We start from the raw sequence: 19371 nt of genomic DNA, 5'->3' as shown, positions 1-19371 counted from the left end.
TATATCAATGATAGTGAAGAACATACCGCAATTTCTTTTGTAATAATTGTGAGGAATACAACACATGCCATCAGAGTTCGAGTATGACCAGCAATGTGATGATGATAACTCAGACAATTCTTTAATGTATTTTAAAAGGAAAAAAAATATCAGGTAAACTTTCATTTGAACAACTGTTGTATTATGATATCATCGTTTCTCTTATTAGTGAAAGTTAGCTGTAACCAATTATTCAACTATTAACATAGTGTTCGGTTAAATTTTATTATTTATATCCGTTTTCTTTCACATCTAATGCATAGAAAACGACGGAAATGCTGCTGCGGAAAAGCGCTTAACCCTGTCGTCCACCGTCGATGATGCCATTTTGTGAACCAAGTGACGCGCGCCACGTGTTAACCTTGTCATTTACCACCTGCCACTTGCCACGTCCGATGTACTACCTTGATGCGAAAGCGGCCTTACATGTGTAAGTAGTATGATTATATGGTAATTGAGATTTGAATGGCTGACACCTAATGTCACAACGCATGTTAGATATGGGTTATAACTTAATTGTCCTGAAAACAACTATTTTACTGCATTTGGATAAGTTACTTGGGTGAATTCCACATTCCTACCATGCTATATTATTATTGTTAAGGTTATTATTCATAGAGTGGTGATGTTTAAACCCCTGACTATGGCTTTCCCGGTAGACAAAGACAAGCTACTTAATGGCTCGCCGCATTACCTTAGGTTAAACAGCGAATAATCGCTCACTGTTACAACATAAATGTTAAATGGCTTTTATACGAAAGGGCAATGTTCAATTTTACTTGACAACAAGTGAATAGTTTATATATTTGATATATACACGTTAAAGATTGTCAACCATTTTTGTCATTCTTGATAATGTAATGGGATTTCAATATTACAATAGCTGTTGGGAAAATTATAACTATTATTACTTTCTATCCGATTTTGTCATCCTTCTAAAATCATAGAACTATATAAAGGCGGAAAAGATTTCCCTCCAAAACCGTTCGAAAACAAACAGATACCCGTTCCAGACACACAAACACACACACACACACACACACACACACACACACACACACACACACACACACACACACACACACACACACACACACACACACACACACACACACACACACACACACACACACACACACACACACACACACACACACACACACACACACACACATACACACACACACACACACACACACACACACACACACACACACACACACACACACACACACACGCACCACACACACGCACACGCACACGCACACGCACACGCACACGCACGCACACATACACTATATATATATATATATATATATATATATATATATATATATATATATATATATAAACAAATAGTGTTCTTAGGTTAGGTATTAACAAAATGTTACGTCGTAGTCAACCGCTCGTCGCCAGCCTCGAACGTCGAACCTAGAGGTTATAATAATGTAATAAGGTTATAATATTATTATGGTAAATGATAATTCAATTATGATAATGAGAAAAATAATGTACAGGGTATATGAAGAATGACAGTGATGATAGCAATCGCAGTACAACGACAGAAATAAAAATAGAACGTTCATATTGCTTTCATTCATTAATTACGTCGATTATTTTTGCTATATTTCGTTAGTAGGTATCGATAGGAATCTTTTGATATCTGATGGTTCTGAAGATGTAAACTGATTCCCCCCCAAAAAACGTTCATGTTTATACTTATTATTTCGATTACTATTCTGTAATAATATGATGATAATGATAATATTAATGAATGATTAGTTGCAGTAGAAATATTGATACAATAATTTTCTCTATTGTTTTCATTACTTTTGTTATTGTTATTATCATTATTATTTTTATCATATGTCATAAACATCACCTACATGGAAGACAAAAAGAAACGGTAATATTTTAGTAATGGTGGAGCTTCATTCGTAGGATTCCTTGCTGCCATTCAAATGTATACAAATTCGAATGTTTTGCTCCGCCTGTACTTGAACAGTGTTTTTTCATCCATCTGCATTTTCATAAATCTTAAAAACACATTTGTTATATTTATTATTCATCTAAATTAATGTTTCTTTTCCAAAAGTAATTATAAACAGTCTTTCGCGACTTTAAAGAAATGTAAGTCATGTAAATTCAAACGGTTATTTATCCCCAGTGTCTGTGTTGCGTTTTATGGACTCTTTTCAGCCTAGAAATAAACGTTATTTCTTTCTGTATAATCTTGAACCATTTTCACATCCGTTTCATTATAAAATATCTTTCAAATACTCCTTAAATGGCTAAATGAATAATTACAAAATAGAATATAAAAAGTAGCTGGGTCGCGCATGCGTGTTGACGAGCTGAAACGACAGGTTGACACCACTGATCTCGAAAAAAAGAGATCAGTGGTTAACACGCCTTTGTGGGCGGAGCTTTAATTTGAAATTATTTGAGCTTACGGCAACAAAAAATTCAAGAAATTGCGAGAAATTGCTGACAAGGACGCTGCAGATAAAGCCTACAGACAGGTATGTGCAAATGATCTGAGTAATATATAAGTAATGCATAGTCGACATAGTTAATAACACCGATTCAGTGGAATGTTATAAAGTATATGTATATGCCCAATATCTAGAGTGGATGAACGATCACAGGTTAAGAAGAAACATCAATAAAAGTTCAATATTTTTTTCATAACACTTTCGTTTCAAATCACGCCAGGTATTGGTGTGTTTCCTGTTTCATTAGAATGTTGTGAAATTTATTGATATTGTGATATTATATGCATTAGAGTAAGAATGTTGTCACAGTTAATAAACAGATTATTCATGATAAAGAATAAAGGCAAACCAACAAAAAAGCTAAAGCTGTCAACTGCCATGCTAAAAGTCCTCGGGTCACCCTAACCACACATTCAAAAGTCATTTCCTGTCTTTAATGATTTTGGAAATTACGGAGATAGTGCATTTATATATAAACGCCCGCGCACACGCACGCACGCACACACACACACACACACACACACACACACACACACACACACACACACACACACACACACACACACACACACACACACACACACACACACACACACACACACACACACACGTAAAAAAATGATCACTTATTATTAATGCTGGTGTTATTTTCGTAATTCATTATCATTAATAACATTATCATCATTATTGTTCCTATTCCTATGTTGATATTATTATTGGTTATCATTATAATCATCCTTATCATCATCCCATGTTACAGTGTAGTTATTGTGGAATAAGAATCCTATAAGAAATGCCAGGGCACTAATGAAATATTAAGATGAAATATTTTCCTTACAATGTAGTCATGAGAAATAGCCAACCTCCATTTATGATTCAGGACAAGAGGTAAGATTTATGAATTATATTAAGGAATATGAACACTTTTTTGAGCTTACAGCCAGACGTCTCACAATAATGTCTTGTTTTATTGAAAAGATATGACAAGGTAACGATTTAATACCTGTCGTTACAACCTGTCCCTGTTGGTTTGACTTTAAATCGGAATATTTGTACTACGCACCGTAATATTTTCATAATCTAACACTCTATATTTTAATTCTATATGTTCAGTCTTTTATTTTGTACAGATAATATGAAATCAAAAGGGATAATCCCATATTAAGCAGTAGTGAAATACAAAATATAAGATGTATGTAAATGAGTTTTTCTGTTGTATGATAATCCCTCTTAAGTACTTCCAGGAATACAAAAAACATGGAATCAAAGCACATAACTTTCCTACAACGGACACTGCACTATGTTAGTCATCGCTACCCAGACAAGAGAAATGTAACTACAAGCAGACTATGAAAAAAACTAACATCAAATAGTCAGATCGAAGTAATAGAAAAATGCTAAGTGTACTGTCGGACACGAACGCTTCCCGTGAATCACAACAATTGCATATTCCCTGTGATCTCGAGCTCGGAAAAAAGACGTATCAAAAGAAAGTGGATAATGGCGTTGCGTTTGCCATTCGCCGAACTCTAGTTTTACTTTTTGTCGTTTGGTTAATGGGTTCAATGAAGTTTTATTACGTTTTAAAAGGTTTTGAAGTTAATTGACGTTAAAGTATTCCATCTCTTTTATCATTAAACATTGCTGTGAGCAGTTGAAAGTTCAGTTTTGTGAGTGTCATGTAAAAACAGATTTACGGCATTAGAAGAAAGCTCGGATAAAAACAGCAGCCATTTCTTTGTAAGCATTACGCAAAGTACACTGCCAGATGGTACGCGTTTATAATTCACATACGCGAACAATTTTGTTTAATTCTAATATTTCATTTATCTAGCAATTCTTTATATACAGACTATCTTAGAGAATTACAGTCAGCCATTTCCGCGTTCTGTGTTGTATATTTTTTTATATGCATTCCCAGGGGTGTGTCGTACATAGGTCCACTGATAGGGGGGCCATTATGAGAGAATTCAGAATTTCTTTTAAGAGGGAGGGGCAGCTAGGCGAGACAAAAGCATGAAAATCATATATTTATTAGGTCATTTTGAAGCCTCAGGAGGGATACATTTTACTAATTGGATAATCAGCGCCAAAAGAGCGTAGATAATCTCATTTACAGTCATTTCCCATAGAAAGGTATGGAACATCCCCTCAAACTGTGCGAGAAACTGGTGAGTAGTATGATGTTACAAGTTTCGAAATGTTAGCGCGATTACCATACTATATCTATACCACGGCGATGAAGAAGATCATGATTTTGTTACTGACATCATTGGGTATTTTATCTCAGGGTAGTTTCACTCCCCCCACACGTGCATTTATAATCATGCGCATGTATAGGCTCACAGACGTACAGTAAAAAAATACAAATTAACACACATTAAAGAAGAAAAGGCTAGAGAGACAAGACAGACAGATAGACAGACAGAGAGAGAGAGAGGAGAGAAATATACATGAAACACGTAGAAAGTAAAACTAAAACTCGCATTTGTGAAGAGAGATATTAGGTAAGTGGGTCAGGACTATCATTTTATACCAAATGATAATGCAAAGTTATAGTTTCTGTACTAACTGCTGCATGGAGGGTTATTGTGCCACATGGGCAAATTAAAGTACGTGCGTGCAAATGGGGGTCTCAGGCTATTTTTCGACAATGCGTTTATTGGATATTTTGTTATTCAAACCTTGATATAAAGCATGATCATCGATGCAATCACTTTAATGCACTCTATCCCATGATTGCAGTGCATTAAAGTAAAGATATTGATGCTAAGTTTTTAGAGGAAAGCTGAAATTAACAAAATATTTAATAGACTGAGAGCACCTTTGGACGCGCATACGCTGTTTCGTATACGTATTTAGACCTACAAGTATGAAGGCATGTGAAACAAAATGGGAGACCAAAATTGGGGCCTGCCAATGTATGGGCCACTGCGTCAGTATAGCCCGTCCGTCCAAAAGTCAGTTAATAATGCCCATGAGAAGACGAAGGCATCATAAGTCGAGAAAGCACGAGCAAATTGGCTGTGACCGTTGTGAATTTCCCAAAATAAGTGTCCAATCTAGATTCAGATCCGAATCTGGTTTTCTTGGTTATGACGTCCACCCATCTGGATGTTAATTCTAATATTTCATTTATCCAGCAATCTGTATCTACAGACTATCTTAAAGAATTACAGTAAGCCTTTTTATAGTGCATAAATTGATAAATATGTAAACAGCTACTAAGGACTTGAGTCAGTTAATTTGATTATAAAGTTATAAGAATCTGGTGTAATAAACCATATTGATTTATCCCTTAATATGATGATCATATTATCTATTTTATAAATATGAAAAAGTTATGTGCTGTAAAAGCAGTGTATTTGAAACGATCCCTAATTGTTTGAATTCCCCTCAAAATAAAAAACAGGAAATATGAAGTATAGTTTATATGCAGTACCACATTCTTCGAGGAAAGAAATAGGATTATTATGAATAAAAGAGCAAATAATTGGCTAAAGATAGCTCAGGGGAAAGTTTGTTAATGCGTACTTTGGCAGAGTTATCTTCATGCTCCTTGTTTCAGGTTAACCGGGACCGCGTTCTGTACAGCTGTTTTTTTACAACTGTTTCTAGTTTTGTGTTGTTCTTGGAAATATTTATTTATCAAAACTTGCTTCGAGGGACAACGTGGAGCAATGTATTTTGTAGAGATTGTTCTCCAGCATATTTTCTCCTGGCCCCGAGAAAGAAATCTTGGCCAAGGTTGCTCGCCGAAACGCTCAGGAAAAGAAAATGAAAAATGTGATTTTCTGTGAAGTTGTTTAGAGAAAGGTCTAGTTCTGCTAAGTGATTTCTTATCATTTGGGAGTTATCTGTACATGTAATGTGCCCATACAGTACACACACACACACAAACAAATACATGTACACATAAACACACACAATGCATACATACATACATATATATATATATATATATATATATATATATATATATATATATATATATATGTGTGTGTGTGTGTGTGTGTGTGTGTGTGTGTGTGTGTGTGCATATATATACAGGATTCAAACTGAGCAAATTGTAAATAAAACAACGGGAAAAAACAAGAAAAGTCATGTATACGCCAAAGGCCTTTTCCCTGCATTACTTCAGGGCATAAAGAAGCAATACGGGGAAAAGGTCTTCGGCAGACGTGTGAGTTTCTTTGTTTTCCCTTCGTTGTTCTGTTTACAGTTTGTTCTGTTTGAATCTTGCTTATATATATATATATATATATATATATATATATATATATATATATATATATATATATATATGTACATGTATATATATATATTTATTTATATGTATTCATATATGTGTGTATATGTATATATATATATTTATTTATGTAAACACACACACGCTCACACACACATAAATATATGTATATGTATATATGTATGTGTGCGTATGCGCGCGCGAGCGTGTGGGTGTGTGTATGTGTATATATACATATATATGTACATAGATATACAGATAGATAGATGTGTGTATGTATATGTGTGTATTTGTATGTGTACATGATACATACACATATTAGCGTGCAAGCGTGTGTGCATATATATATATATATATATATATATATATATATATATATATATATATATATGTGTGTGTGTGTGTGTGTGTGTGTGTGTGTGTGTGTGTGTGTGTGTGTGTGTGTGTATTACATATGTATATATATACATTAATCATTTCTGCGCTTATGATTTTGTCCTTTTTACTTCATTGGAACTCGGACTTTACCCTATCAGGGATTTAAAAATTCCAAAGGTCAGTGACCGAGAGAACGGATATTTTCATATTTGTTATTTTTTATATTTTTGTATCAGTCACATATTTTTCAATATCCTTTTTATTCGTCGCAAACCTATGAAGAATATATAATATTTTTCTCCCTAGAAGAAGGGCATCGTTAGCACTTCAAAAGCACGCTGTTATTTTTACGATTTTAATGAGGCGGTTTCCGTTTACCGTCAGCGAGCGCGGGACGGATTCGTTGCGGTTATTATGCGTTTATCTGTCTGTTTGTCAGCCGTCGTGTTTGTTATCACTCTGATATCGATGTCATTATTGGTGTTGCTGGTGTTGTTATGATTAAGGTTAGTAGAAGTAGTGGTACGAGTAATATCACTATTGTTATTTGTTTATTGTCTTTTGTCGTCACGAGGGTCTCTTGTTATAATTAATGTTGTTAGTGTCTTTATCATTTTTTATAACTGTTGTATCACTTGTTATTTCTTTATCATCATCTTATTTTTATCGGTATCTTTAGTTTTATCAATCTTGTAAGTATCATATTTTTTGTTAGAATTATCGTTATCCTTATTATCATAATTAGTGAAGCTATTGCAATCGTTGTTATTATAATTATTGTTATTGTTATTGTTGTTATACTTCAAGATTATGTTCGATTATTTTTAGTGTTGTTATTATTGTTGCTGCTGCTCTTGCTTATATTTTATCATTATTACTACTACTACTGCTGTTACTACTACTACTATCATTATGATCATCATCATAATCATCATTATTATGATTATTGTTATTATTATCCTTGTCATTAGTAGCAGTATCATCCGTATTATTTTTTATCAACATTGCTATTACTTTTGTCATCTTTACTATTGTTATTGTTAATACCATTATTATTATTATTATTGTTAGTATTGTTTATTATTATTAATATCTTTATTATTTGCATCATTATTACTATTACAGCTATTACTCATAGAATTGTTATTGTTATTGTTACTATAATTTTTATCGTTATTGTCATTATCTTCATCTAATCATTATTGTTATTGTTTTGATTGTTATTATTATTAATGCTGTTATTAATATCAGTATCATCAACATTATTATTATCATTATTTTTACTGCTGCTAATATCACTGTTAGTGTTATTATATATGTTGGGATTTCAAACTTTACCACATATTACTCTCATTATCATCATCTACAGTCATAACATGATTATGGCCATCCTTAATGTCGGTATTTCTGCCATTTCATCATCATCGTTTCCATCACTTCATTATCATCTTATAATGGTGATGATAACGAATACGCTGATAACATTCTGATATCAAACTTCTTTAGCCTCTGCAAGTTTACGGCTTATCGCAGAAATAAGTCATTTTCACAAAAGGAAACGGAAAACAAATAATTTACGTAATAGGAAAAACAAAAACATCTCCACATTTAGTGTCAACGCTTGCAGAGGATTATATACTTCCTTTATTTCGTGGCTGTGGTTCATTTCAGTTAATTCACATGTAAATGCATTTGTGTTTGGCGAGTTGCTCATATTTTAGAGCCTTGGCGCGTATATTTCCGCGTCTGTTATTACAATTTGCTTATTATTAAGTAACACCACCTTATTTTAGAGCCGAATTTAGGCATAAACAAAACGATTCAAGATTTCTTTCTCTAAATGCCTTTCAATGGATCCATCTCTCAATTCATTAATATTCATATGCATAATGCTGTTCTGTTTTGGGTTTAGAATGTTTTTATTTTTTTTCATTGAAGTAATATTTGCCTTCGGGAATGATAATTCTCTCCTCTTGCCTAAGTTAGAGCCTCGCCGCGTCTAAATCCGACAGTTCTTTTGACATGCCTGCGGTCAGTCGGGGCGCGCAATGCAACAGACACGTGACTGAAATCATGAATAATGTTGCTTTACAAGTTGCATGAATTATTGTTGGTTCTTGCCACAGTGCCAGGATGCCACTGTGCCTTGCGGCTCGAATATTTGAAGTGACTTGGTGTCAAAAGGAAGATTACATTGTTAATCCCATGCGATTGTTTGCCTCGTGGGTGTAACTGCGCTTGTTGTCTCTGCGTCGCTTTCTTTCGATTTGATTATATGTGTGTGTGTGTGTATATATATATATATATATATATATATATATATATATATATATATATATGTATATATGTATGCATATATGTATGCATATGTGTGTATATATATATATATATATATATATATATATATATATATATATATGCATATATATATATATATATATATATATATGTGTGTGTGTGTGTGTGTGTGTGTTTGTGTGGGTGTGTGTGTGTGTGTGTGTGTTTATATATATATATATATATATATATATATATATATATATATATGTATGTATATATATACATATATATATATATACATACATATATATATATATATATATATATATATATATATATATATATATATATATATATATATGTCATTTGTATACACACACACACATATATATATAAATATATACATATATATATATATATATATATATATATATATATATATATATTTACATATACTGTTGTTATTATGGCTGTTTTTATTATAACCATGAATCATTATTGTTGTTTTTATTATTATCATTACTACTACTACTACTACTTCTACTATTATTGCCATTATCATTATCACCACGTTGTCAATTTTACTTATGGGTATTATCATTATTATTGATATTATTATCATTATCATCATAGTGATAATGATAATAAGCATTATGAAGATAATTAATGGTATTATCATTATTATTGTTATTATCATCATTGTTATTAATATCATTATCATTATTATTATGATCATTAACAGACCATTATCATTACTGTTATTATTTTACCATCGTTATTATTGTTGTTTAGTATTATCAATATTGCCATTATTATTGTTGTTTTGTTATTATTATTGTCAATATCATTTTCATCATTATTATTGATGGTACTGTTAGTATTTGTGTAAGTATTGTTATTAGTAAAAGTATTAGTTTCTTCATTACTGCCACGATTTAATTTATCATTCTACACTTATCAATATACTTTTTTATCAGTGCCTTGATTAATTATCGCCAATGACAAGCTTCTTATTTTCATTAATCATCACAATAATTGACACCAATACCAATAGTATCACCGTAACTGATTTTTATTTTTTCCGGGTGTCCCAACGGAAATCCCCAACGACACCCAGTTCATTCCGACCCCAAATGATGTCCTCCGATTCCGGTTTCGTCCACCTGGCCGGACGCTGCCTTCATGATCTGTCTATATCGAGACACGTTGGGTCAGGCTGAGGCTCGTGGCGGCTGAGGTATTATTACCATAGCCGGGTGCGAAGGGAGAAGGAAGATTTGTTAGTTGCACGTGTGGGCGTGTGTGCTGTTGGGTTAGTTTGTGGGTGGGTGGGTGAGTGTGTGAGTGTGTGGGTGGGTGGGTGGATGGGTGGATAGGCGTGTGTGTGTGTGTGTGTTTGTGGGTGGGTAGGTGTGTGTGTGTGTTTGTTTTTGTGTGTGTGTGTGTTTGTTTGTGTGTGTGTGTGTGTGTGTGTGCGTGTGTGCGTGTGTGTGTGTGTGTGCCTGTCTACATACGGGTTCGCGTGTTTAAAACGTGTCAACAAGAAAGACAACCCGAATTCGCTAACCATCTGCGTTGCGGTGCCATCCGCGTGTTTTCTCCAATTTTACACGAACCTTTAATGTAGACACGTTAACGCTAGACCTCGGCATGAATTTCTTTATTTGAAGACACCAATCCCTAAACATATCCTGTGAATTAAAGATGGATTGTTCTTAATCCTTGTCATTAACTCGACGGTTTCAAGTAAATGGTAATGATTATCAAAGCCTTAATTGGTTGTTTGCCTGACAGCCGCCGGGATCAAGCGAGAGACCGCAGGGTTAAAGCGTGTCAAGTGGCAGAGGAAAGAGACATAGCAGGTTATTGCTCTTATTGGTGATGCTATTATTAGCGCGAAATGAGCTGGACATAGGCTCGATGGAGGGCGAGAATCCCCGCCCCCGTATTTCGAAAGAACGGACAAATTAAAAGAAAAAATAGATATTAATTAAGTTTCCCCTTTAAGATCCTACGCTCGACCCAGCTAGCAGTGTGGCGCTTGTGGTTCTTCCCTTTGTCATTGCAACGAAAGGGTGATGAATGAGTATATGTGATGACAGTAGTAATAATGATGATGATAAGAATATTCATGATAAAACTTACGGGATTGATAGTATTGACTCATTGATAGTTATTATCATGAAAAAGATACGAGATGGTGAATAGAAGCTACAAGATTAATTGTAATCATAACATTGATAATTGTTGATAATGTTTTTATCACCTTCCGGTATATAATATGAAGATGATTATATATTAGTGGTCACTGCAGTAAAGATAGTAATGACTCAATATTCTTTTTCAGTCACTATCATAATAATTATGGTTATGATGATGATAATGGCAATGATAATCAATGCCACCGTCATTATCACCATGATAATGATAGTAATAATAATACTAATGATGATAATGATAGTATTGATGAGACTGATGGTAATATATATATTAATGATAGTAATGATAGTAATAGTATTAAGGATAATATTGAAAGCAGCTGCAATATGAATAATATCAATAATAATTATATCAACAAGAATAGCAGCAACACTACTGATAAAAGAACACCATAACTGCAACAACAACGATAAAAAGAAGAAGAAAAAATAAAACAAAAATTCACACTAACACGAAAAATATTTACGTCGACAATGATTTTATCTTGTCATCTTTACCTTGCTATCGCTCTGACAAATCATTTTATGCTTGCAATCATTAATTTGCTATCACTATGACGAAATCGTTTTATTCTTGTAATCATTGCTTTGCTATCACTATGACAAATAATTTTATCATTGTAACCGCTCCTTTGATATCGCTATGACAGAGTATTTTATTATGCCGCCTGTTATTTATTTCCTTTGTTGTATTATATGTCATGTATCAATTTTTGCTTAGTTATGCCCTTCAGTGTCACCTACAGCTGTTACCTCCGCCAAGAAGTTATGTTTTTGGTTAGTTGGTTGGTTTGTAGCAGGATAACTCGAAGATTATGAGCAGAATTTTGTGATTTTTTTTTTTTTTTTTTTTTTTTTTTTTTTTACCAGTTGTGTCTTAGCTGAACTTGGATCCGATTAAATTTTGGTGGTGATCCGGATCATGATGCGAATCCAGGAGGGTTAGCAGAACTCAAAAAGTTATGAACAGATTTTCATGATTTTTTTTACCATTTAAATTACCATTAGATGCCATTAAATTTTGGTGGTGATCCGGATCTTGATGTCGATCCTGCGCAGGTCAGCTGAAAAAGTTATGAACAGTTTTTATTTTTCTAACAGAGATGTTTCATCCTAACTTGGATGCCAATACATTTTTTTTAAAGGATTCATTAGTATTTCGAGATAGGGAAACATGGACGTCACCAGTGTACTTGAGAAAGGTAATTATAATGTAATTCTCTAAATTTGAATATTTTTATTGCATCAATGACCATATTGCCTTGACAGAGGTATGCGCTCTCTGAATGCTTCTAGATTGTATTAGATTACTTGGGTTGCTATATCTGTCACTGGTGATATTATGATTGTTGAAATGTTATATTATCGCTCACTTTTCTTATTATTGTCATCATTATTTTTATCATTGCCACTCTTGTTTCATTACTGTTGTTTTTTTGTTGTTAGTTTTTGCTATTATTATTATTATCATCATCATCATCGTCATTTTTATTATTATTATTAATAGCATTATAATTATCATCATCATCATCATTATTATTATTATTGTTGTTGTTGTTGTTTTCATAATTATTGTTATTATTATAATAATGATCATAATTGTTATTATTATGATAATGATCATAATTGTTATTATTATCATTATCATTATTATTATTAACACTATCATTACTACTACTACTACTATTATATACTACTACTACCACTACAATATACTACTACTACCATTAGTGCTACTAATGTTATCATTGTTATTATAACTAATATCACTATTATTACACTCACTGTTATTATCATCATTCTTATTATTATCATTATTAGCATTGCTGTTTTGCTACTATTTTTATTATTATCATTTTCATTACTATCATCTGTCGGGTTATGATTATATCCGTTATTATCATTACTAACATCATTGTGATAATAGTAATTATGATTATTATAATTACTATTGTTGGTGTTTATTATCATTGTTATTATTGCTGTTATTATCATTATCATCATCCCCTTCATCATCATCGTCATCATCATCATTGTCATTGTTATTATTGTTGCTGTTGTTTCTATCATTATGATATTGATAATGGTAGGAAATGATATTGATAATGATTATGATAATAATTATTACTATTATTATTGGCATCATGATTATCATTTTTGTTGCTATTTCGTTATTATCATTATTCTTATCATCTTTATTACTGTTACTATTATTGTTATTATTATAATCATTATTAGTATTATTATTGTTATTATTATTATTATAGTTATTATTGTTATTGGTGTAATAATCATTATCATTATTATCATTCTTTTTATTATTATTGATGTTATTTTCCATATTATTGATAGTATTATCATCATTATTGTTATCATTATTATTGTTTTTATTATTATTGTTGTTATTACTATTGTTATTAATGCTATTTTTATTATCATTATTATCATTAGTGTTAACGTTATCATTATTATCATTATTATTGTCCTTATTATTTATATCATTACCATCGTTATCATTATTTCTAATTTTTATACGTCAAGGAACTTATGGAACATCTTTATTAATGAAGAACGCAGATATAACAGTCATCGTATACACATAATTATTATTTTATAAATATTATACATATTTGAATTCTAATTGTCTCATATATATAGTCTGTCATTCAAAATTTCGTCCATCCACAATGCCCAGAAGGAATTATGACAAATTTTCGTAATTTCATGAAAATCATAATTACACGAAGTTCGTCTCTAAGTCAGTATAATATCGCCGCGTCAGTTTACCAAACGAGCATTCTCTAATTAGAACAAACGCCAGTTATGAAGCTATGAACCTCTACGTGACAAATTCTCCGCGCGTTTGATTGCCTTCTAAATTCTCCAAAGTCTTGTCTAAATGGATTAGAACTATTTGAGAGATTTGTCTTTTGTAAACATGAGAGTATTTGGTTCTATTAAAGCACAATCGAATCCTCAATCACGTGGACCGATAGTTTATATATCGCTACGCAGTTAATATTTGAGTGTTTGGATAGCTTTAACGGTATATTTTTAGTTGATTGTAACGCTGTGACCATATTATGTTCGCCTTTTTGACGGCCGTGTTATACAAAGGCCTAATAACGACTTTTCTTGTAGTTTCACTGTACTAAAGTATAACTTCCCTTCCCCTCCTTCGGGAAAACAGCTCCTTAAAAGTATATAACACTTAAAGTAATCCATATAACGAGTAAGCGAATCCCAAGCAGGAATCCTAAAAATGAGACATGAGGACGAGAACATTTTTATAATAGAATAAAAGAGAGGGGGAACCCTAACGCGCTGGTTCCTCTCACGGCCGATAGGTGGCAGCGCGAGTCGTTTGATGACGTCACGACGATTCGGCATCGATTTTGTAAACATCTCGGGCAGTCGTGTTAGAGACGTGGTGAGGTGAGGATGTGCGCGCTCCTCCTCTTCGGCAGTGTGGCGTAGTGCTTTTTTTGATCGAACGATGACGTAAAACCAATAGTCCCATTCCACTGTCTTTACGGTACTGTGCGAGTAACGTCAACCCAAAGGATAGACTAGAAAGAAGGGATTAAGAAAGAGAAGAGAGAGAGACAAGCGTACAGGCCATGAGAGAAGCGAAGGACGGTGAGGGGACTCCGGCCAGCCCTCTTGTGCCGAGCGAGTGTCTAGTAGTCCCCAAGTCGCATATCTGTGTAGTCCCCGAGTCGCTTTTCTTTTAGTAGCCTCCGAATCCCTCTTTTCTCAAACCCTTCTTTTCCTCTACACGAAAATCCCTCTCCATCTCTTTTTTATTTACAATGGCCACGTCTTCCATGGCTTATTGATAGTGCGTGTTGTGTGTACATTATCGGCTGAAAGAAGTGAAGTTTGGAGTTTATAAGGAATAGCAATGGTGGATATTCATTAGTAACAAGAGAAGATAAATAGAGAGAGAGGAAAATAAAGAGCGTGTCCCAAGGGGTCTCCCCCCCTCCCCCATTTACGTTGGTACAGCTTGTCCCTGGTCGATTTACATTCAAAAACAGATTGACCGAAAACACTAAGTGGAACTCGAGTGAACGTTTGTGTTGTCATACCATAATAAAGTCATTTTAGATCATAAGTAAGCGAGGACAAGGGATCCTCTGAAGTGATACATTATAACACGTGCCATATCGATTTCCCTCTAAATGGGTATGCTATAAGGAGGACTGACTTGTGGTATCTAGTCAAGGCTTTTTATCATTACGTACGACAGCACTGAAGTGGCTGGAAGAAGAAATAAGTGTATTTTAGATCTTATAAAACCTCAACGGCACTTGTGTGTGTTATTGAATGTGAAGAGAAAATAAAAACAAAACAAGCATTTGTTGCCATAGAAATTTACCTCTTATACCAAACGGAAAATAATAACATCTGAAAAATCTGCTTTAAATCCAAAAGATAAAAGTTGGATCGTCACCATCATCGATAATCCATATTTTTGAGGAAGTTGCAACCTGCAAGACCTGCAACAGGACGGCGAGAGTGAGAGAAGAGACTGCAGTAAGGGAGCGCGTAGCACAATGTCCGCTCATATGGTGTTGGTGTGGGCGGGGGTGACTGCCATGGCGTTGGTCACCCATGCCTCCTGGCGCAACAGTGTCATGCCAAAGAGATATGTTGAATTAGGTAAGTTTAATAAAGCATTTCTCTATGTGTGCGCCGTGCATGTGAGGAGAATGCTGTGATTTATGTCTTTTGTTGGGATAGTCAGAAGTGTCATGTTTTGGCCAGTCGGTTGTTGTTCGGTGACGTTCATAGTAATCATTCCTCGTTAATATGTTGGATGGTTTGGAAGTCGTATATTGGAAATGGTGGTCGTTGTTTGCGTTGTACGCCACCGGGTCCTGGGTTGGCGATAGGGGAGGGGAAGACCTCCAAGCTTACGATGTTGGCATGATTGATCTCTGTTATCGACCACACCCCAACCTCCTGAGCCTCGATAGCACAACACGTGCTCAAGAATATTAAATGGTTAAAGTGGGTTGTTGCAATATTTTGTTGTTGCAAGTCCAAGTTTTGCATGGGTGTTTCATCGAGGGTGGTATAGCTATGCGTATGAGAGAAGCTCTGAGTGCGCCGTATATTTTTTAACCCTGATAGACTTGGAAGAATGAAAGAGTGAACTGGAATGTTTAACGTACGTCGACACTTGATATGTGTGGAATGATAATTTGTCTTATTCTAATTCCGGTCAGTGGTAAAGATTACTTGGATGAGCGAAACGAAAAGCACTTGCGCATTTAGAGTCGAGAGCGCGCGGCCACGAACTTAACATAAACGGTTTAGGATGGAAGTTTTTAGTTGCCAACCGAGAAGATAATCTGGATATGCTTCTGAACGTGGAATAGATTTGCAACAAAAGAGTGCTGGCATCTAAAGAGCTCCCGGGGGCTGAGCTGCAGTGGCAGGAGCATATCAGCACTGGGGAAATGCCTGCTTTACCTGCAGTGGCGAAGTTACAAGCTTCCCTTTTTCTTAGCTCGCTATCGCTTGACGGCTCATTTGTCAGCCTATAGTACGCGTTGCATATGATGATATTGCCAGGTACGTGTATTTTTTTTCCACCGAAGGGGCTAGTGAGGGTGGAAGGACGTATGAATGAGCTGACCCATGCGTGTTGGATGGGTTAGTGGGCATGCGTGAAGAGTTGGCCCTTGAGCGCATGGTGGTAGGTAGTGGGCAGGGGGTGGGCGTAGTGTATGTGTGAATGATTGTTGCGTACAGGGGGTGGTGGGGTGACGAGGGAAGGGGCATGATTCGGGTATTTATGAATGGCCAGCTGTTTATGTACAGAGGGGGGATGTACGTGTGTGAAGGGGGATGACGGATGGAGTGTGAATGTTTGTTTCTCATGTCTTGGGGGGAGTGACATGTGTGGAAGTGAGGAAAAAAGTTTGTTTACTCTAAGATTCGTTTGTATGAATGAGTTTCACAGGAGGTTACTCTTAAGCCATAGAATGCGAGCTAATAAAAGAGTCAGAAATAAGAGAGATTTCGGGTAATGTAGAGGTCAGGGTGAGGTAATGCCCAGATGACCTGACTTCAGAAGGCTATGATGATCAACTTTGTACAAGAGAAAAGAGAGAGTTGTTTTGCGATCATTATTCATTTAGTGTTGGGTGATATGGAGAGGCGGAGAGCAGCGAGCCTAGGTTATTGATCCGTGGGTATGGAAGCGTGTAGGGAGGAAAGGAGATTGAAAATGCCTCCGAGCTTGTGTTATTATTTCGGAAACTCCCGCCAGAGGGAGAGGTGGTGTAGGAGGATGGATGCGGAGCGGGTGGGTTGGGGAGGGGGGGTACTGGGCTGTCCACCCACATCTCCCTCGGGCTGTGGGCGTGCTCGGCGTGTCATAGTGGCCACTTTGGGTTGCTCTGATGGGTGTGGCTATGTATGCATTATATGTGGGGTTTTGTTGACGTCCTTTTGGCATTGTGATGGCATTTTGTGACATGGAGTAGCTATGATACAAAAGGTTTTTATATTCCTACACCACTCGGTCGTATGTCGCCACATCTGTTTATATCATTATGGGAAAATGACTATGTTTGAATATGATCACGTCTCCCGTGATCTATATTCAATCATTAGGAAGCCAAATGATGTCACGAACATTGCCAGCTGGCATTCAAAACTGTCCGATGCGCGATGGCACCTGCCCCATGTTTTTTTGGCGAAGGCAAATTGGAAAAGCGAAATAATCAAATGCCTTTGAATTATAGGCCTATTGAGACCGCGCAACGTCTTCCCTTTAACGGCGGAAACACCGTTCACGCGATGCGATTATGGGAATGTAAAAAGCAATTTTATCGCACCTCTTATCAAAGCAGAATTTCCCAATATGCTGGCGCGGATTTCGAGGAGCCGTCTTGGAACCCGCGAAATGCGCTCTGAGTTGGGTTGGGCCGCATCACTGGGGCCTGACAATTATTTACTGCAGAGTCCAGTATTCCGAATGTTCTTTTAGCCCCTGAGAAATGGTCGAAGTTGGCTAACCATGTGGTTCCCGTCAACTTGTGTGCCTTTAACTTCGCGAATTTCTTCCCTCTTTTTAGCGTGTGCGGGAGTGGGGGTAGGGTGGGGGATAGCATTCCTGTCATGTTCGTGGTTTTGTGATACGAGGGCATACGTATCGTGCAAAGCTGCTGCGGCCGTACATTTACGGAAACAGATGCCGAATGCAGATAAAGAAGTTGATCTTGTTTCAGAGGGCTTTGTTATTGTTGGCTGCTATTGATGTTGACCGCATTGGGGTTATCGTAACACTATACTGTTTACGCGACTGACCTTACGTGTTGTTTTAGCCTCTTTTCAGCACTTGTTTTCTCGGTAACTTCCTATCTTAGGAAAGGATCCGATTGCTACTTGATAATGAACCCAGATGGAAAAAGAAAGTCATGACAAGTCTTGGTACAGAGTATCATTTCCCGGACGTTGTTTCTACGCATTATTAGCAGCAGTGTACATGACTCTAGATATCACACCGGATGCACAAGCCTGTCGTTCATGTTTTCTTGGGCACGGGAAGAGGATGTTGCGGTCTGGCCAAACGCCGTCCCCAGGGATGGTTTAGAACGGGATTTTTTTATGGAACAATCGGCACAGAAGGAGAGTGTACCCACAGTGGACGTTATGGATACAAGACACAAAGTAACAGAAGTGGCACATTACT

At 35.5% G+C, this 19371-nt stretch overlaps 1 protein-coding gene across 4 annotated transcripts in view; it reads left to right on the top strand.

Moving 5' to 3' along the window:
* The first annotated feature begins 2469 nt into the window (after positions 1 to 2469).
* The window catches only part of Sema1a (semaphorin 1a), a 393373-nt gene continuing 376471 nt past the window's right edge, over positions 2470 to 19371 (top strand). For 3 of the 4 annotated variants that reach the window (XM_070131151.1, XM_070131150.1, XM_070131153.1), the window contains exon 1: positions 15070 to 16325. In XM_070131151.1, the coding sequence (XP_069987252.1) occupies positions 16220 to 16325 (106 nt within the window). In that variant the 5' untranslated portion in view covers positions 15070 to 16219. Of the gene's footprint in view, positions 2562 to 15069; positions 16326 to 19371 lie in introns of those variants that run through there. The other variant, XM_070131152.1, reaches the window with a different exon arrangement.

Source organism: Penaeus vannamei, chromosome 16, assembly GCF_042767895.1.
Source record: "Penaeus vannamei isolate JL-2024 chromosome 16, ASM4276789v1, whole genome shotgun sequence".
NCBI classification, from domain to species: Eukaryota; Metazoa; Arthropoda; class Malacostraca; order Decapoda; family Penaeidae; genus Penaeus; species Penaeus vannamei.
The sequence above is the reverse complement of the archived record's forward strand: the minus strand, read 5'-3'. Positions and strand labels throughout refer to the sequence as shown.